Raw genomic sequence first — 13,586 nt, 5'->3', positions numbered from 1 at the left:
CTGGAGCTCCGATTTTGCAGTGTGAAATGGAGTGAAACGCCCCAAACCCACCGCGAAGCTTCCAGCAAACGCTATCGATGAACGCTCGGATTCCGGGTGGGTGCACACGGGGCGGGGAGTCCTGCGGGGCGAGGTGCTTTGTCAGTGACTCTGCTTTCCGGAGGTGGGTGGTGGCGGGGAGGTGGCGGAGGCGGGGTGGTTTGCAGCCCTGACTGGCCCCGGGGAGAGTAGCCGGCGGGTCCGGCGCTCAGCACCCCGGGGCACCTGGCGTTCCGGTTGCAAAGCGGCCCGCGGGCCATCGGGCGGCCCCCGCGCCCCCCAGCCCCCCAGTCCCCGCGGCCCCCCGCCCCCGCCTCCCCCCCCCCCCCCCGGCTCCGGCCCGCGGGCAGTGCGGCCCAGGTGAGGCGGCCCCGCGCGCCCGGCCCCGCCCGGGGACTTCCTGGTTCGCCGAAGGTGCAGGAACTGAGCGGCCCGGCGCGCGGGGGGGGGGGGGGGGGCGGCGGCGGCGGCGGCGGGACGGCGGGGGCGGCGGCGCTGTCACAGAGGCGCGGGGGCGGGGCGGGGCGGGAGCCCGGGCGCAGCCGACGGGCCGGCGGCCGCCGCTGTGACTCGGTGCCCGCGGCGGCCGGCGTGGGCGGGCCGGGCCGGGCCGGGGGCGCGCGGAGCGGCCCCGCCGCGACATGTAACCATGGACTGCAGGACCAAGTGAGTGCGCGCGGCGCGCGGCGGGCGGCGGCGGCGGCGGCGGCGGCGGCGGCGGCCCCTGCCCGGCCCGGCCCTCGGCCCGGCGCCGGCCCGGAGGAGGCCTAGGCCGCAGGCCTGCGGGGCCGGCGGGGCTGGCGGGGCCGGGCGGCCGGGGCGGGGGCCGGCGCGTCCCGGGCCGCGAGCGTCCGACGTGCGGGCCGGGCGCTTCTCGTCGCGGCTGTGTTCCTGCCGTGAAGCCGGCCGTTTCCCCTGGAAGCGCGTCTGTCAGCGGGTCCCGGGCTTTCCTGCTCTTTCTCTTCCTGTGAAATTAGAGGGATTATCTGGGCGCCGGAGCCCGCAGAACGGTACCCAGTGGGGAGCGTTCTGGTGTGTTTGCTCAAGCATCCCGCAGGGCGGGTCTTCTTCAGGTCATTAGTTAGGTAAAAAGCTACGTGGATGTGTAGTGATTTGGTTTTGGGGATGGTAGAGGCATGAGTTTTATATTTTTTTCCCCCAGAAACTTAGTTTGCAAAGAATTCTTTCTTCCCCTGCCCCTGCTTCACACCCCCAGAGTGTAAAACAATGAGTGTCACCCCCCATGAATTCATTACTAAAATAATGAATATCCGGTGTGTTTATACTAGTGTGAAAGGCCTTTAAAATTCCCCACTATCATGGAATCAGTATTTAATTTTTACACCTAAGAGAGGTTCTAAAGGATATTAGGCAAATAGGAAAATTTTGTAAGCTAGAATTGTTTTTTCGGTGTTTGACATCTTGGCGGTGGGGGGCAGGCTGCGGAGGGGGCAGGTATGTAACTTAGAAAGTACACCTTTTGACGTTAACTGAATTATCAGGGAGGAGGTCACCTGAATCCAGATCATTTTCTTTGAAACAAGTTAACTAGTGGGAGCGCTGAGGAAAAGTATATTTGCAAATCAGTTTATATGGCTTGTCACTTCCTATGTTTCTAGATTCTTGTAATAATTTTTTTAAAAGAGTGTTTATTTAGAAGCCAAAGCTGGCATTAGTTTCTTGAAGGAAGTACATACTAAAAACAGCCCATGTACACAGACACTAAGATGTCCTGGAGGAATTACTGAAATATATTAACACTTTGGTCACATGGACATTGTGGTATCAGACTTTGCTTGATCTTTTATCTTTTGGCAGAAAGAGATTAAAACAGAACTGTTTTTTTCTTTAAAAAAAACCAGAACTATGTTTTTGAAAAACGTCTCAATAGGTTTCAATTCGCTTTTTGAATTTAAACCAAAGAATACGTTGAACACGTGACAAGTTAGCAAAGACATTGATAACTTATGAATGAAGCAAAGTAACCTTACCGCTCCTAGTGGGAAAATCTAATACTGAGGCAGATGTTCAGTTTCCCCGAAGATAACTGACATAACATAGGGCTTTTTTTGTTTTTTGGTTGGCCTTGGAGCAATGTATAGTTTGGTACTTTGAACATGCTTATGTACTGTAATTACACCTCAATAAAAGCATATGCAGAGTATCACATTTAAGGAGCATTGTAAGTGTTCTAAGGTGGGTGGTCGAGGACAGGGCAGGTGGAACCAGGTGTTCATTAACCTCTGTACTGCAAGTCCTTTGAAGGAAGCCTGAGAGCGTGCTGTCAAGCTCTGCTGGTAGGGACAGTTAGGGACACTCAGGAACGTACTGGCTTTACAATTTTGATTCAGTAAGATAGGCAATGCTTTATATTCATGCAGCTCTTAATACTTTATAAAGTGCTTCCATTTATATTATTTGATTTGTGATCCTCACAGTTATTCTGCGAAGCAGACAAGGCACTTTATAGGTGAGAAGACAGATTCAGAGATTCAGTGTTTTTCCCTAAGTCTCAAAACTTCTAAGACTCAGCACTCTTAAGTGGCTGAACTAGGAAAACACTTTTATTTCTTCTACATTGCGGTTATAGCATTACATGGAATAGAGACAAGAACAAGAGTAGTTTTTAGGGTTAAGAAAATATAAACTTTATTAGAGATGCTTAACTATTTGTCGTGGGACATAAATGTAACAAAGTTCTTTTTTTTTTTTTTTAGGGAAAATCCAGAAAGAACCTTTGACTTGGTATTGAAAGTGAAATGTCATGCCTCTGAAAATGAAGGTACGTGTGTTTTGTTAATTCAGAACAACTGCTGTTGTAGATACCGGGACATGATCGTATCAGGGTAATACTAGTGTTAAATGTGTGTTCTCTGTCTGGTGTCTCAAGTTCCGGGAATGAAATAGATGCCAGGTCTTTGCTGTGAGACGGTAGGAGTCATGGATGGTATCCGTGCAGCCTAAATTTCAGTGGTATGTTAGGGACATGGAACTTACAGCTTAACTTTGCTGTTTGTTGACAGAGTTATTGCTAGTTTTGGTGGATGCATGCCTTTTCAGTTTCTTTCATTCATTTTTGAAAATTTGGCTCCGTTTTTAAGCACTAGGGAAACATTGCTCGCCTGTTGAAATGAGAGCCACACCAGTTTGCTTCAGATGTTCCCCAGATGCACATGTTTCCCAAGGTGCCGCCTCTGTAGGGTTTTCTGCAGGACGGTGGCACTTTCAGAGGGCGGTGAGCGGCCACGTGACATTACCTGCGAGGGTTTCAGCTGCCGGTTCTACGTGATTTCCTGAAATGATGAACACGCTTCAATGTCATGATCTCTGTCAGTTTCCCCCACTTGGCTGGGTGTGTGTGTCCGTGGCGGGGATGGTGGTGGAGATGAGTGAGGGGTGACTCCTCCGGCTTATTTCCTTCTTACCGTATGCTCGTGTCATCGTTCCATGGGTATCTCCAGTGTGTGGTGTCCCTGGCAGTTTACGTAGACCCTGGATAGCGTGATGATTCAGCGTGGGACTTTGTGGAGACCAGCTGTCCCTTCTAAAGCCTTGGTGGAAAGTCTGCTGACACTCTTAGCTCCAGAAACTGGCCAGCAATTATATGCTCTTCAGCAATTTGGAGCTGCGCACCTTAAAATAGAGGAGCCCCGCCCAGCTATGGTGACCTGGATGGGGCTAATTTTAGGTAGGAAGTCATGCACGTTCCTGGCCCCACCTGCCCTGCCTGCTGCACCTCTGGCCTGTTTGAACTTCAGCTGTGGTCAGGTTTTTTCCTGGGCAGGAACTGATCCTAGGTTGTTGGTGAGCTTTTTCGGATTAAAAAGGTTATCTTTTGTTGTCCTGGATGTATTAAAGTTGGTCTGTTTACATCTTTCTGGGCTCAGATAAGGTCTCTTTGGAGACTCAAATGGATGCATTTTTTTTCAGTTCCAATTTAAATCTATTCTATAGTGTATTTATGGTACGAATGAATCTTCAAAATACCTACCGTAACATCAGCTAATGTGCATGGACGGATGCTGACCTGATGTGTTCGTAAAGCAGGCTGAATTCCTTCGAGAAACATGGTTTCTCTATAATTTTTAGTGCATGCTAACGTGGTCTTTTTCTTTTCTTTCCTTTTCTTTTCTTTTCCTTTCTTTCCTTTTCTTTTTCTTTTCTAATGGAGGCACTGGGGATTGAACCCAGGACCTCGTGCATGCTAGACATGCACCCTACCACTGAGCTCTCCCCTCCCCTCCCCAATGTGGGCTTGATGACAGGTGGGCCTGCCTTACGCAGCACCTGATCTGTGCGTGTCGAGGGGCCCTGCCTTCCCACACAGACCCTGAGGGTGCTCCTCCTCACCTCCTCCCTCGGCCTTTCCTGTTCTTCAGGAACTGGTCATTTCAGTTTGTTATTTTCTTCTGTCTTTTTTTTACCTTCTTGCTTTTTTGCTTTTGTTATTGTTTAAATCACTACTCATCAGAACCATCATCATTTGCATTTTAACAGTTTATCCAGCATGATGAAGTTGGAAACATAATAAATGGTTAAAATAAACACCCTTGGCCTCTCTGTAGGTTGCCATTAATCCATTCTACCCAGGTATTCTGTGAAAATGGCTCATTGATAGCAAATTCTAAAGATTTTTTTAAAAGCTAATTTCTGCTGTGTAAAAAGCATTAACAAGTACTCTTTTTTATTGTGACTTGAATAACATGAATATGACTAATATTTTTGGGTCTAACAAGTTATATTTTTTATGCTCTAAAAAGTAACGCTACTGTATAGCATTGGAATAGCAGCAGTAAACAGCGGAGAACAGCAGTGTCAGGACACTGTGTATTTTTGAGTTTACAAAATTTGTAGATCCCATGCTCATTTTTTAAAAAGGAAGAAGTGTATACAATGTATGTAAATGCATGCAAAAATACACAGTAAAGACACTAGAAGAAAATACACCAAAATATGGACTATGAGTGACTCTGGGTAGTGGGATTAAGAATGATTCTTTATCTTCTCCCTTTGCTTCTCCAAGTTTAAATTTTTGTCTTTAATAAATATATGCAATTTTGGGGAAAAAAGTAATGCTGCTGTATAACTAAAATTTTATGGCAAACTGAGAGTTTGGTGTTTTTAAATTTTAAAATTTTCTGCTTTACTGACCAATATTAAAGGGAAAATGTCTAGAATTATTAAAGAAAGTTACTGGACTATTCTTACTTAATTGTAAATAAAACCTATTTACTTACGAGTCTGATACGTGCATCATTTAAAGCAGGATACATTTCTTTCTGCTAACATTTAAATGAACATGGATGACATTCTTATGTAGTAATAGGACTTGTGAAACAAAATGTGTAAATTGGGGTGCTTTAGAGTACAAATATAAAACCAATTTAAATTGTAAGAAAACTTGATGGTTCATATTAGAGAAGTCAGGAAAGTAGGTCAGCAAAGGTCTGGATTTTTTCTGCATCCCGGCTCAGCCACCTACGGTAGCTGTGTCATCAGAAGGCTGAGCTTCCTTGTGGTAGTAGGATGGCTGTCAGATCACCTGCAACTCTGCTTCCTTGCTCATCACTCTGGGGATGACAGACACTGGCTTTGCATGGCACTCCCTTTAGAGCCAGAAAGTTTCTTCCCCAGAATCCCCCAGAATATTGGGTCCTGGTGGCCCAGGTTGACGTGGGCCTGACCATTCCTAAAATCGTCTTTGGTGGGGTAGTGGTGGGGGAGTGAGTGGCAGGATTATTGTCATAAATTTACTAAACAACGGGCAAGGAATAGACGCTGGGAAATTAGTTAAAATGCTCTTTGCAATTCTCAGAATATTGGTTTATTTTTTGAATATTGGTTTATTTTTTGAATGAATTGTTTATTTTTCAGAGTATTGGTATATTTTTGATAACTGCTTGATCCAGTAGAAAATGTGTTGCTCAGGGTAAACTTGGTTTATGCTAAGATTGGGACTATTACACTAAGTACGGTATTTGGCATGTTTCTCATTTACTTTTTAATGGAGACGTTTCTCTTTGTCCCAAATAACTTAGGTCATAAATATCTTCAGAGATAAGTTATTATTAGCTAAGTTTTAGCTGGTAGGCGGAAATGCACTGCCGAAGTGTAGCTTGGTGCGGCTGGCTCTCGTAGGTAATTCTCTTTATCTTATCTGTTGCTGTGTAGACTTTTTGCAAAGGCATTACACTGATTTTTTGAAAACAGCACGTTTTAGAGCACTGGGGAGTCATTTCATGTGAAGGGCCCCACAAATGTAAACACTGCTGTGAGCAGGGTCGATAGTGTCTCCCTACGGTGATGGCAGTTCCCCTGGGTGCTGGTGGGGTCCGGCATCTTCCCACGGGTGTGTTCCTGGTAATGTCTGCTTCAGCTGCCGGTCGGAGAGTGAGGTGCCAGCACTTCCATCTTGACGCTCTCCCTGTTAGATTCCCAGACTGACGGCGGTCATCACCCTTTGCTGTCTTTCTTGCTTCCCAGCCAAGGGTGATGGCCTGGCCCCAGTTCCCGTAACAGATCTCACTGTTACGGTGCTTCCCCCAGTGAGAGTCGGGACCACGTGGGGAGATGCTGGAGTATAAGCTGTATGTGGTGCAGGTGCTTTTTTTTAAACAGGGATACAGTGTCTTCCCTGAAATTAATGCACGAAGCAAAATCCACATGAAAGAATTGCTGAGCTCTTTCCTCGCGGCACTGACGCTGACGCTCGTCTTTTTAAGGGTTTACATCTCCACATTCAGTGACTCTTTGATCTAACAGTTCTGCTTGTTAGTAGTTTTCAACACGTCTTTTAGGAAACCTTGTTTTCTTTGAAATTTCTCTTTAGCTAGAAAAATTTCTCTTAGGAACAAACCCGTCTTTGCTACCGACTTTCCATTTTTATCAGCCCGTCTTTGTGATCTCTAGCTTATGTGAACAGTTTAACTGTTCTTAAATCAGAAACTTAGGCCGAAGAATCCTAACTCAGTCAGTGTCCTCCATGCTCTGAAAAAAAAAAAAAAAGGTGTATTCCTAAGGGCACTTTTGCATTTGATAAGCTTTTGTCTATAGGGACCCTCTTTACACAGACCTGCAGCCTTTTCCTCATGCCTGTGTTCTGGCGCTGCCTGTGTTCTCATAGGTATGTCTAATACAGTGGTAGATGCACATGCAGATTTATCTTAGTGTCTGGCATATTTAGTGAATATTTACAGAATGGATAACAGAAATTGGACCAAGCATCGTGCCTGCCCATCCGTCAGATGAGTGCTGATCACGTGAATTCACAGAAGCCGCCCCTGTAGAGGTGATCCTCAGGGTGCACTGGGGTGACGGTAGCGGGGACATCAGCAGTCCGTGACATCTGCACCAGAGTGTTTGGAGCTCCTGCGCTCAGGCTCTCCCGACTCAGGACCCACGTCTGCTCTGCCCTGTGCTTATGTCACAGGGTTGGTCTCTGGGACAGTTGCTGTGTGTGTGTGTCTGTGAGGCTGCCGTGACCCCCAGTTACGCCCGTCCGCAAAAACCCGAGGGAGCCCTACACCTGGAAGGTGGAGCTTTGGTGAATCATACACACAGGAGAGTGTTCAGGAGACCTGCCCTGTTTGCTCAGAGTGGCCGCCGTGCCTCTGCTCTGGCCTTGTGTTCATGAAGGAGCCCTGAGTCCTTCTTCCAGGTGCTCGAGGGTGAATTAGAGTCATCTGGCCTGAAAGTTCTATCTTTATGTCCTACCTTGTTGAAGAAGGAAGAGAACTTATTTTCATATACTTGCTAACCAAGGACGTTTTAAAGTGCACATCCAGTGTTAGCAGTAGACATTTTTGGGGTACTTGACGCCAGCAGCCATGGAGGTATTTTAGATGACAATGAAAATCAAAGGGGGCTAAATGTGAAGTGTGTTCTCAGTCAGCTCCAAAAGCATCTTTCTTCCGTGGAGATAAGTTTTAATATTTAACATTCAGAAACTTTTCCCTCTTTCAAACTCCTTAGCTTTTGCTAAAGGTCTACTGTGGAAACTAGGAGAGGTTTTTGCTTTGTTTTGTTTTTATTCCAAGTAGGAAGCGTTCAGGACAGCTCTGAGGACCTCCTGCCGTGGGTGGTGCTCCTGTGCTGGTAGGTGGGTCGGTTTTCCTGCCGTATTTATTTTCAGCACGGTTGGACTCTTAGTTTATACGAATTAAGGATGTTAACGTATTCCAGGTGGTGATTTAACTTTATCTTTGGGAAAGGGTGTATTGTTTCCCGTTTCTGCGGTAGCCAGTCCTTGGCCTGGTGGGCGAACTTGCCAGAGGCTCTCCTGAATTGATTTTCTAGGGGTCTTAGGCCACGTTGCAGAGGAGAACAGTAGCAGAATAGAACTGGAGGTTTCCGCACGGGTCACCCAGTGCAGCCCACGAGAGGGGAATCGCTGTGATGTCTTTTATAACTCGCGGGCCCTGCTCTTGCCATGCAGGCGCTGTGCTGGGGTCATCATGCCGCCCTGTGATGCCCAGAGGGTCCCAGTGAGCATCACACAGGCCTGCCCACCACTCTTCAAATAACTTCTTTAAGTAGGTGGTGTTGCTTAATGTATTTATCTGATTAAAGTAATTCACAGTAAGGTGTGAACAGCCGATAGACAGCCCTCGAGGGAGCATTTTAATTTTAAAGAAAGCCTTGTGCACTTGACTTAATTAAAAAGATGCAGCTTGCTGGGGTGGAAAGATCTCTGAACTAAGGAGCGAATGTCCTTCTGTCAATTTCTATTTTTTTTTTAACATTTTTTAAATTGAGTTATAGTCATTTTACAATGTTGTGTCAAATTCCAGTGTAGAGCACAATTTTTCAGTTATACATGAACATACATATATTCATTGTCACATTCTCTTTCTCTGTGAGCCACAAGATCCTGTATATATTTCCCTGTGCTACACAGTACAATCTTGTTTATCTATTCTACATTTTGAAATCCAGTCTGTCCCTTCCCACCCCCCGTCCCCCTGGCAACCACAAGTTTGTATTCTATGTCTATGAGTCTGTTTCTGTTTTGTATTTCTTTTTTTTTTTTTCATTTTAGATTCCACATATGAGCGATCTCATATGGTATTTTTCTTTCTCTTTCTGGCTTACTTCACTTAGAATGACATTCTCCAGTAACACCCACGTTGCTGCAAATGGCGTTATGTTGTCGGTTTTTTATGGCTGAGTAGTGTTCCATTGTATAAATATACCACATCTTCTTTATCCATGTTCAGTGTCCATGTTGATGGACATTTAGGCTGTTTCCATGTCTTGGCTATTGTAAATAGTGCTGCTATGAACATTGGGGTGCAGGTGTCATCCTGAAGTAGGGTTCCTTCTGGGTATATGCCCAGGAGCGGGATTCCTGGGTCATATGGTAAGTCTATTTCTAGTCTTTTGAGGAATCTCCATACTGTTTTCCACAGTGGCTGCACCAAACTGCATTCCCACCAGCAGTGTAGGAGGGTTCCCCTTTCTCCACAGCCTCTCCAGCATTTGTCATTTGTGGATTTTTGAATGATGGCCATTCTGACTGGTGTGAGGTGATACCTCGTTGTAGTTTTGATTTGCATTTCTCTGATAATTAGTGATAATGAGCATTTTTTCATGTGCCTATTGATCATTTGTATGTCTTCCTTGGAGAATTGCTTGTTTAGGTCTTCTGCCCAGTTTTGGATTGGGTTGTTTGTTTTTTTCTTATTAAGTGTATGAGCTACTTACATATTCTGGAGATTGTCGAGTTAGGTTTTATCATTTCCCATCTGTGTGGAGACTCTGGTTATGATTTGTGATGAGCAGCTTTAATATGTGTGTGAGTGCACTTAGAGTATCTGTGCAGTGAATTTCATTAAGACGTTTTTTGTTTGTTTGTTTCTAATTTCCCAGTTAATGAAATAAAGCTGTAGCATCATGGTCACAATGCCTTATTTACTGATTTCTCTGATTAGGCTTCCAGTTAGATGTATTACAGGCATAGAAATACGCACTATTCATCTGATGTTTGCAGTGTGTCAGTAAGCGTGCCGGGAGCCTACCTACCCTGTTCATCCTCACTACAACCGCACGGAGTGGGGACTGTTACCCTTTTCAAAAAGGTGAGGAAATGGAATCTCAGAAAGGTTAAATAACATGCCCGAGTCACACAGCTCGTCACAAGGTGGGGGGGCTGCAGTTTGAATCTGTTTTTCTGATTCCAGAGCCGTTGTGCTGTGCTGCCTTTAAAGCAATCATCTTTCTAATAGCATTGAATTTTTCTTGGTGGCAATTTTAGAAAGCCACCCTTTTAGAAAATCCCTAATTCTAGGCCTGACCAGAGTTGTCTTGATATTATGTGACAGTTTTTAACAGACATCAGAAGACGCCGATGAGAAGAAGAGCACACACACGGTAGGAAGTGTTCAGCCTCTTTCCATTCATTCATTCAGTGAGTGATTCTGGGCGCGGGTACGTGTCAGACACAGATGCAAAGCAGTTGAGAAGAGGACGTTCTCTGGGAGGGAGTGTCAGTCTCAGTCAGTGACGGTGACTGTGCCGTGAAGGCTGTGGTGGGGCTTGCACGGGCATAGCCTGAGCTCCAGGGGCGGGGCACCGGGGACCGCAGCGGCCAGAGGTTGGGGGAGGGTCCTGAGGCGACGGAGGGAGGGACAGCCAGAGACCTTGTCAGAAGTCCGTGAGTGCCAGGTGGTTATCTCTTTCTAAAGTTAGTTGTTGTACTTCTTTTCCAAGATCTTGTGCAAATAATTAAGAGCAAAGAGTTAAAGAATGTGAAAAATAGTATGTGTATCACTGAATAGCTGTGCTGCACACCAGAAACTAACACAGCATTGTAGATCAACTCTAGGTCAATAAAAAAATTTTTAAAGAGAATATATTTCTTTTTGGTCCAAATACTTCTAAGTAAGGACGATGGTTAAGAAGCGTTCTCTCTGCTACGACATGAGCTGCCTTGGCAGGGGTTGTTGGGTTAGTTTTGTTTGCTCAGAGCCTGAAACAGTGTCTGATCCAAAATATGTGTTCAGTGAGCATTTGTTCAACTGTTGAAACACAACTTTTAAGGTCCTAAGATGGCTTTTAGAGAAGAGGAATGGAAATTGTGAAGGGTATTGGGAGATACTGTTATTCAATTTATTTCTTCTATAAAAATCAAACAGCTTTATCAAACAGGTGGAATCTGTGAGAGTGAAGCTACCAAAGTGGACAGTGTAAAAAGAAGTTGCTGAGGATAAGTATCCTCCTGCTGCTTGCCTCGTGGCAGGTATTTTCTGTCCTGAACTTGGTCTTTGTCACCCTGACTTGTGCCAACACTGGATTTGAGGTTTGTAAGGACGAGTGTCTCTTTGGGTCTCTTGTAGATTTTCAGAGGGTGTCATCCATGTGGACGATGTTGAGTAATTACTTGTTGAACGTGGTGCCCTGTTATTAAGGTGAAATTATTAGTAGAAGGTTGTGCTCTGTTTCCAACACCTAGTTTAGATTTCTTAAATCTTTTAAAAACTTTAATGTAAAGAACTTTGAAAGGTGACAGATTTTTATCATCACAAGTAATAGGTGCTTTAGTTAAATTTTTTTTCGAGCAGAACTGTTGATAAACCACAGGCTCTGTGATTCAGTAGGCAGAACTGGTGAAGATCAGATAGAGCCTTTTCCTCTTTCAGTTCCTTCTCCTTTATCATCTGAATCTGAAAATGCAGCACACAGCTGTCAGCTTAGTACCTCTGATGGTCTTCTGCAAATGTATAAGCGTCCAGAAATTAGTCATTTCAAAAGTAATTTTGTCTTGGTTTGGTAGCAGAAATGCACCAGCATAAAGATGTGGCTGGTGTTCAAATTTATCATTAATTAACATGGAGCAGTCCTTTAACATTCTGTCACCTGAGGAGTTGTAAAATTTAGACTTCAGATTAGTTTTGATGAAAGACTATTTTAAATAACTTAGGAATTTGTGCAGAAAACATTGGTTGAAATGAAAGACACATAAGTTCAGACGTGTTTTAATGCCCTGGAACCCTGTATGTCCTCAAAGTCTACACTCTGAGAATACCCTGAAGTGGTTCAGGAGGGGTTCTGAAGTGGTTTTTTTTGTCTGTTTGTTTGTTTTTTTGAGATTCCAGTGTATTTTGGATATGATGTTTGGAAGAAGAAGTCGTGTAATATTTGGGGAATTTTTTTCAAGGTCTTGTTTATTGTTACTCTTTGATATGAATTAAAATGGCCTTTTCTATTTAGTAATTATGAGCGATTAGTGAGTTTATTTTCAGAAAATACTGTTATCTCTTTTTATTTTGTTCTTATAACTGCAGAAGACATGAGCACTAAGGTTTGGAGCTGTAGTCTTGCTGTGGAGCGTGTGGTTGGTGCTGAGCATCTGCAGAGCGATGAGTACCCTTCAGGAGCAGCAGAGTCTCCCCAGGGTTGCGTGTTGGTGTGCTCCCTGCGTGCAGAATTGTTACGTACAAAAGTGCCAGTTTCCAAGTTTTTAATGGTTACTGTTGTGCTTATTTATAACAATGTTTACTCCAAAAAGCAGAAATATTAAAACAGATTACTAGTTGAAAGCCAAAATTTTAATTTGTAAATATCTACTTCATTTTTAGCTTAACAGTTGAAGACAAATGAATCTACGGTGTAATCCTGTGTGTGTGGCATTGCTCTGCATTTGGTGTTTGAGGCTGAGGTCACTGTCCAGAGTTCTTTGTGAAGCCATTGTAAAATCCATTTACTTACAGTTTAACTCAATTTGGGAATTTATAAAATCTAATTTTTTGGACTCATTTCCCTTAGATATTATCCAGATTGGCAGCGACCACTTTGTTTGTAGATGGGTGGAAAGGAGAGTGGGGGTGCTCTCACGTCAGACGTGGTGCCCAGGCCTTGCGCCCCACCCCACGGCTCTCTTCCCTGTGGTGCGGGTTCAAAATGGCCAGAGAACCGACAGCGAGGTCCCGGAACACGTGCGAGTCACCTCCTCAGCCGTCACAGGGAGACTGAGTTAGGTTTACCGTGGTTTACAGTTTGTATTTTTATGGTATTTTAATTCTTTGAAAATGCATGCTTTATATTATGTTTAATATGTATGACAGGTTTAACATACATAGTTTATATTTACTTGAAAACAATTTTAGATGTGACTAGAACTTACCTTGTTTGGGTACGGTTGAATTCAGTTTGGTTAGAACACAAAAATTATCCATGCATTACTATTGAGGGACTTGTCAGTTCTTATTCTGAGTTGTAACTCGTAATTCAAAAGCTAGGCTTGGGGAGGTAGTGACGGTGCTGTTGCTTGGTTGATGGCTGGCCATCTCCGAGGGAGCCCTTCCTCCCACACGGTGGGGGTGACCCGGAGGGAGGGGGCTGTTGAATCTTCGCAACCAAAGGAAAGGCCAGAGGCCCTGCTTCTACCCCTGGGATCTGTAACCAGTAGCCCAGCCCAGGGAGGCCTGCTGGCCGTTTGCACCACCTCATGCCGTCTGCATGGAGGTATTAAATTCTGGAATTTGTATCTGCCTTGTTTTACTTTTACTTTCTGGTGCTTTTGATGTTTAGTCTTTCATTTATTAGACAGT

The 13,586-nt window shown here is 44.8% G+C and overlaps 1 protein-coding gene across 3 annotated transcripts in view; it reads left to right on the top strand.

The window, feature by feature from the left end:
* Nucleotides 1-618: 618 nt before the first annotated feature.
* Nucleotides 619-13,586, top strand: part of DENND1B (DENN domain containing 1B) — a 206,821-nt gene continuing 193,853 nt past the window's right edge. For all 3 annotated transcript variants that reach the window (XM_064477293.1, XM_031438344.2, XM_064477292.1), the window contains exons 1-2: nucleotides 619-705; nucleotides 2,757-2,821. In XM_064477293.1, coding sequence (XP_064333363.1) covers nucleotides 689-705; nucleotides 2,757-2,821 — 82 coding nt within the window. In that variant the 5' untranslated portion in view covers nucleotides 619-688. The remainder of the gene's footprint in view (nucleotides 706-2,756; nucleotides 2,822-13,586) is intronic.

The sequence above is a fragment of the Camelus dromedarius genome, chromosome 21 (genome assembly GCF_036321535.1).
Source record: "Camelus dromedarius isolate mCamDro1 chromosome 21, mCamDro1.pat, whole genome shotgun sequence".
Lineage (NCBI taxonomy): Eukaryota > Metazoa > Chordata > Mammalia > Artiodactyla > Camelidae > Camelus > Camelus dromedarius.
Note: the sequence above shows the minus strand (reverse complement) of the source record. Positions and strands in the feature narration are given on the sequence as shown.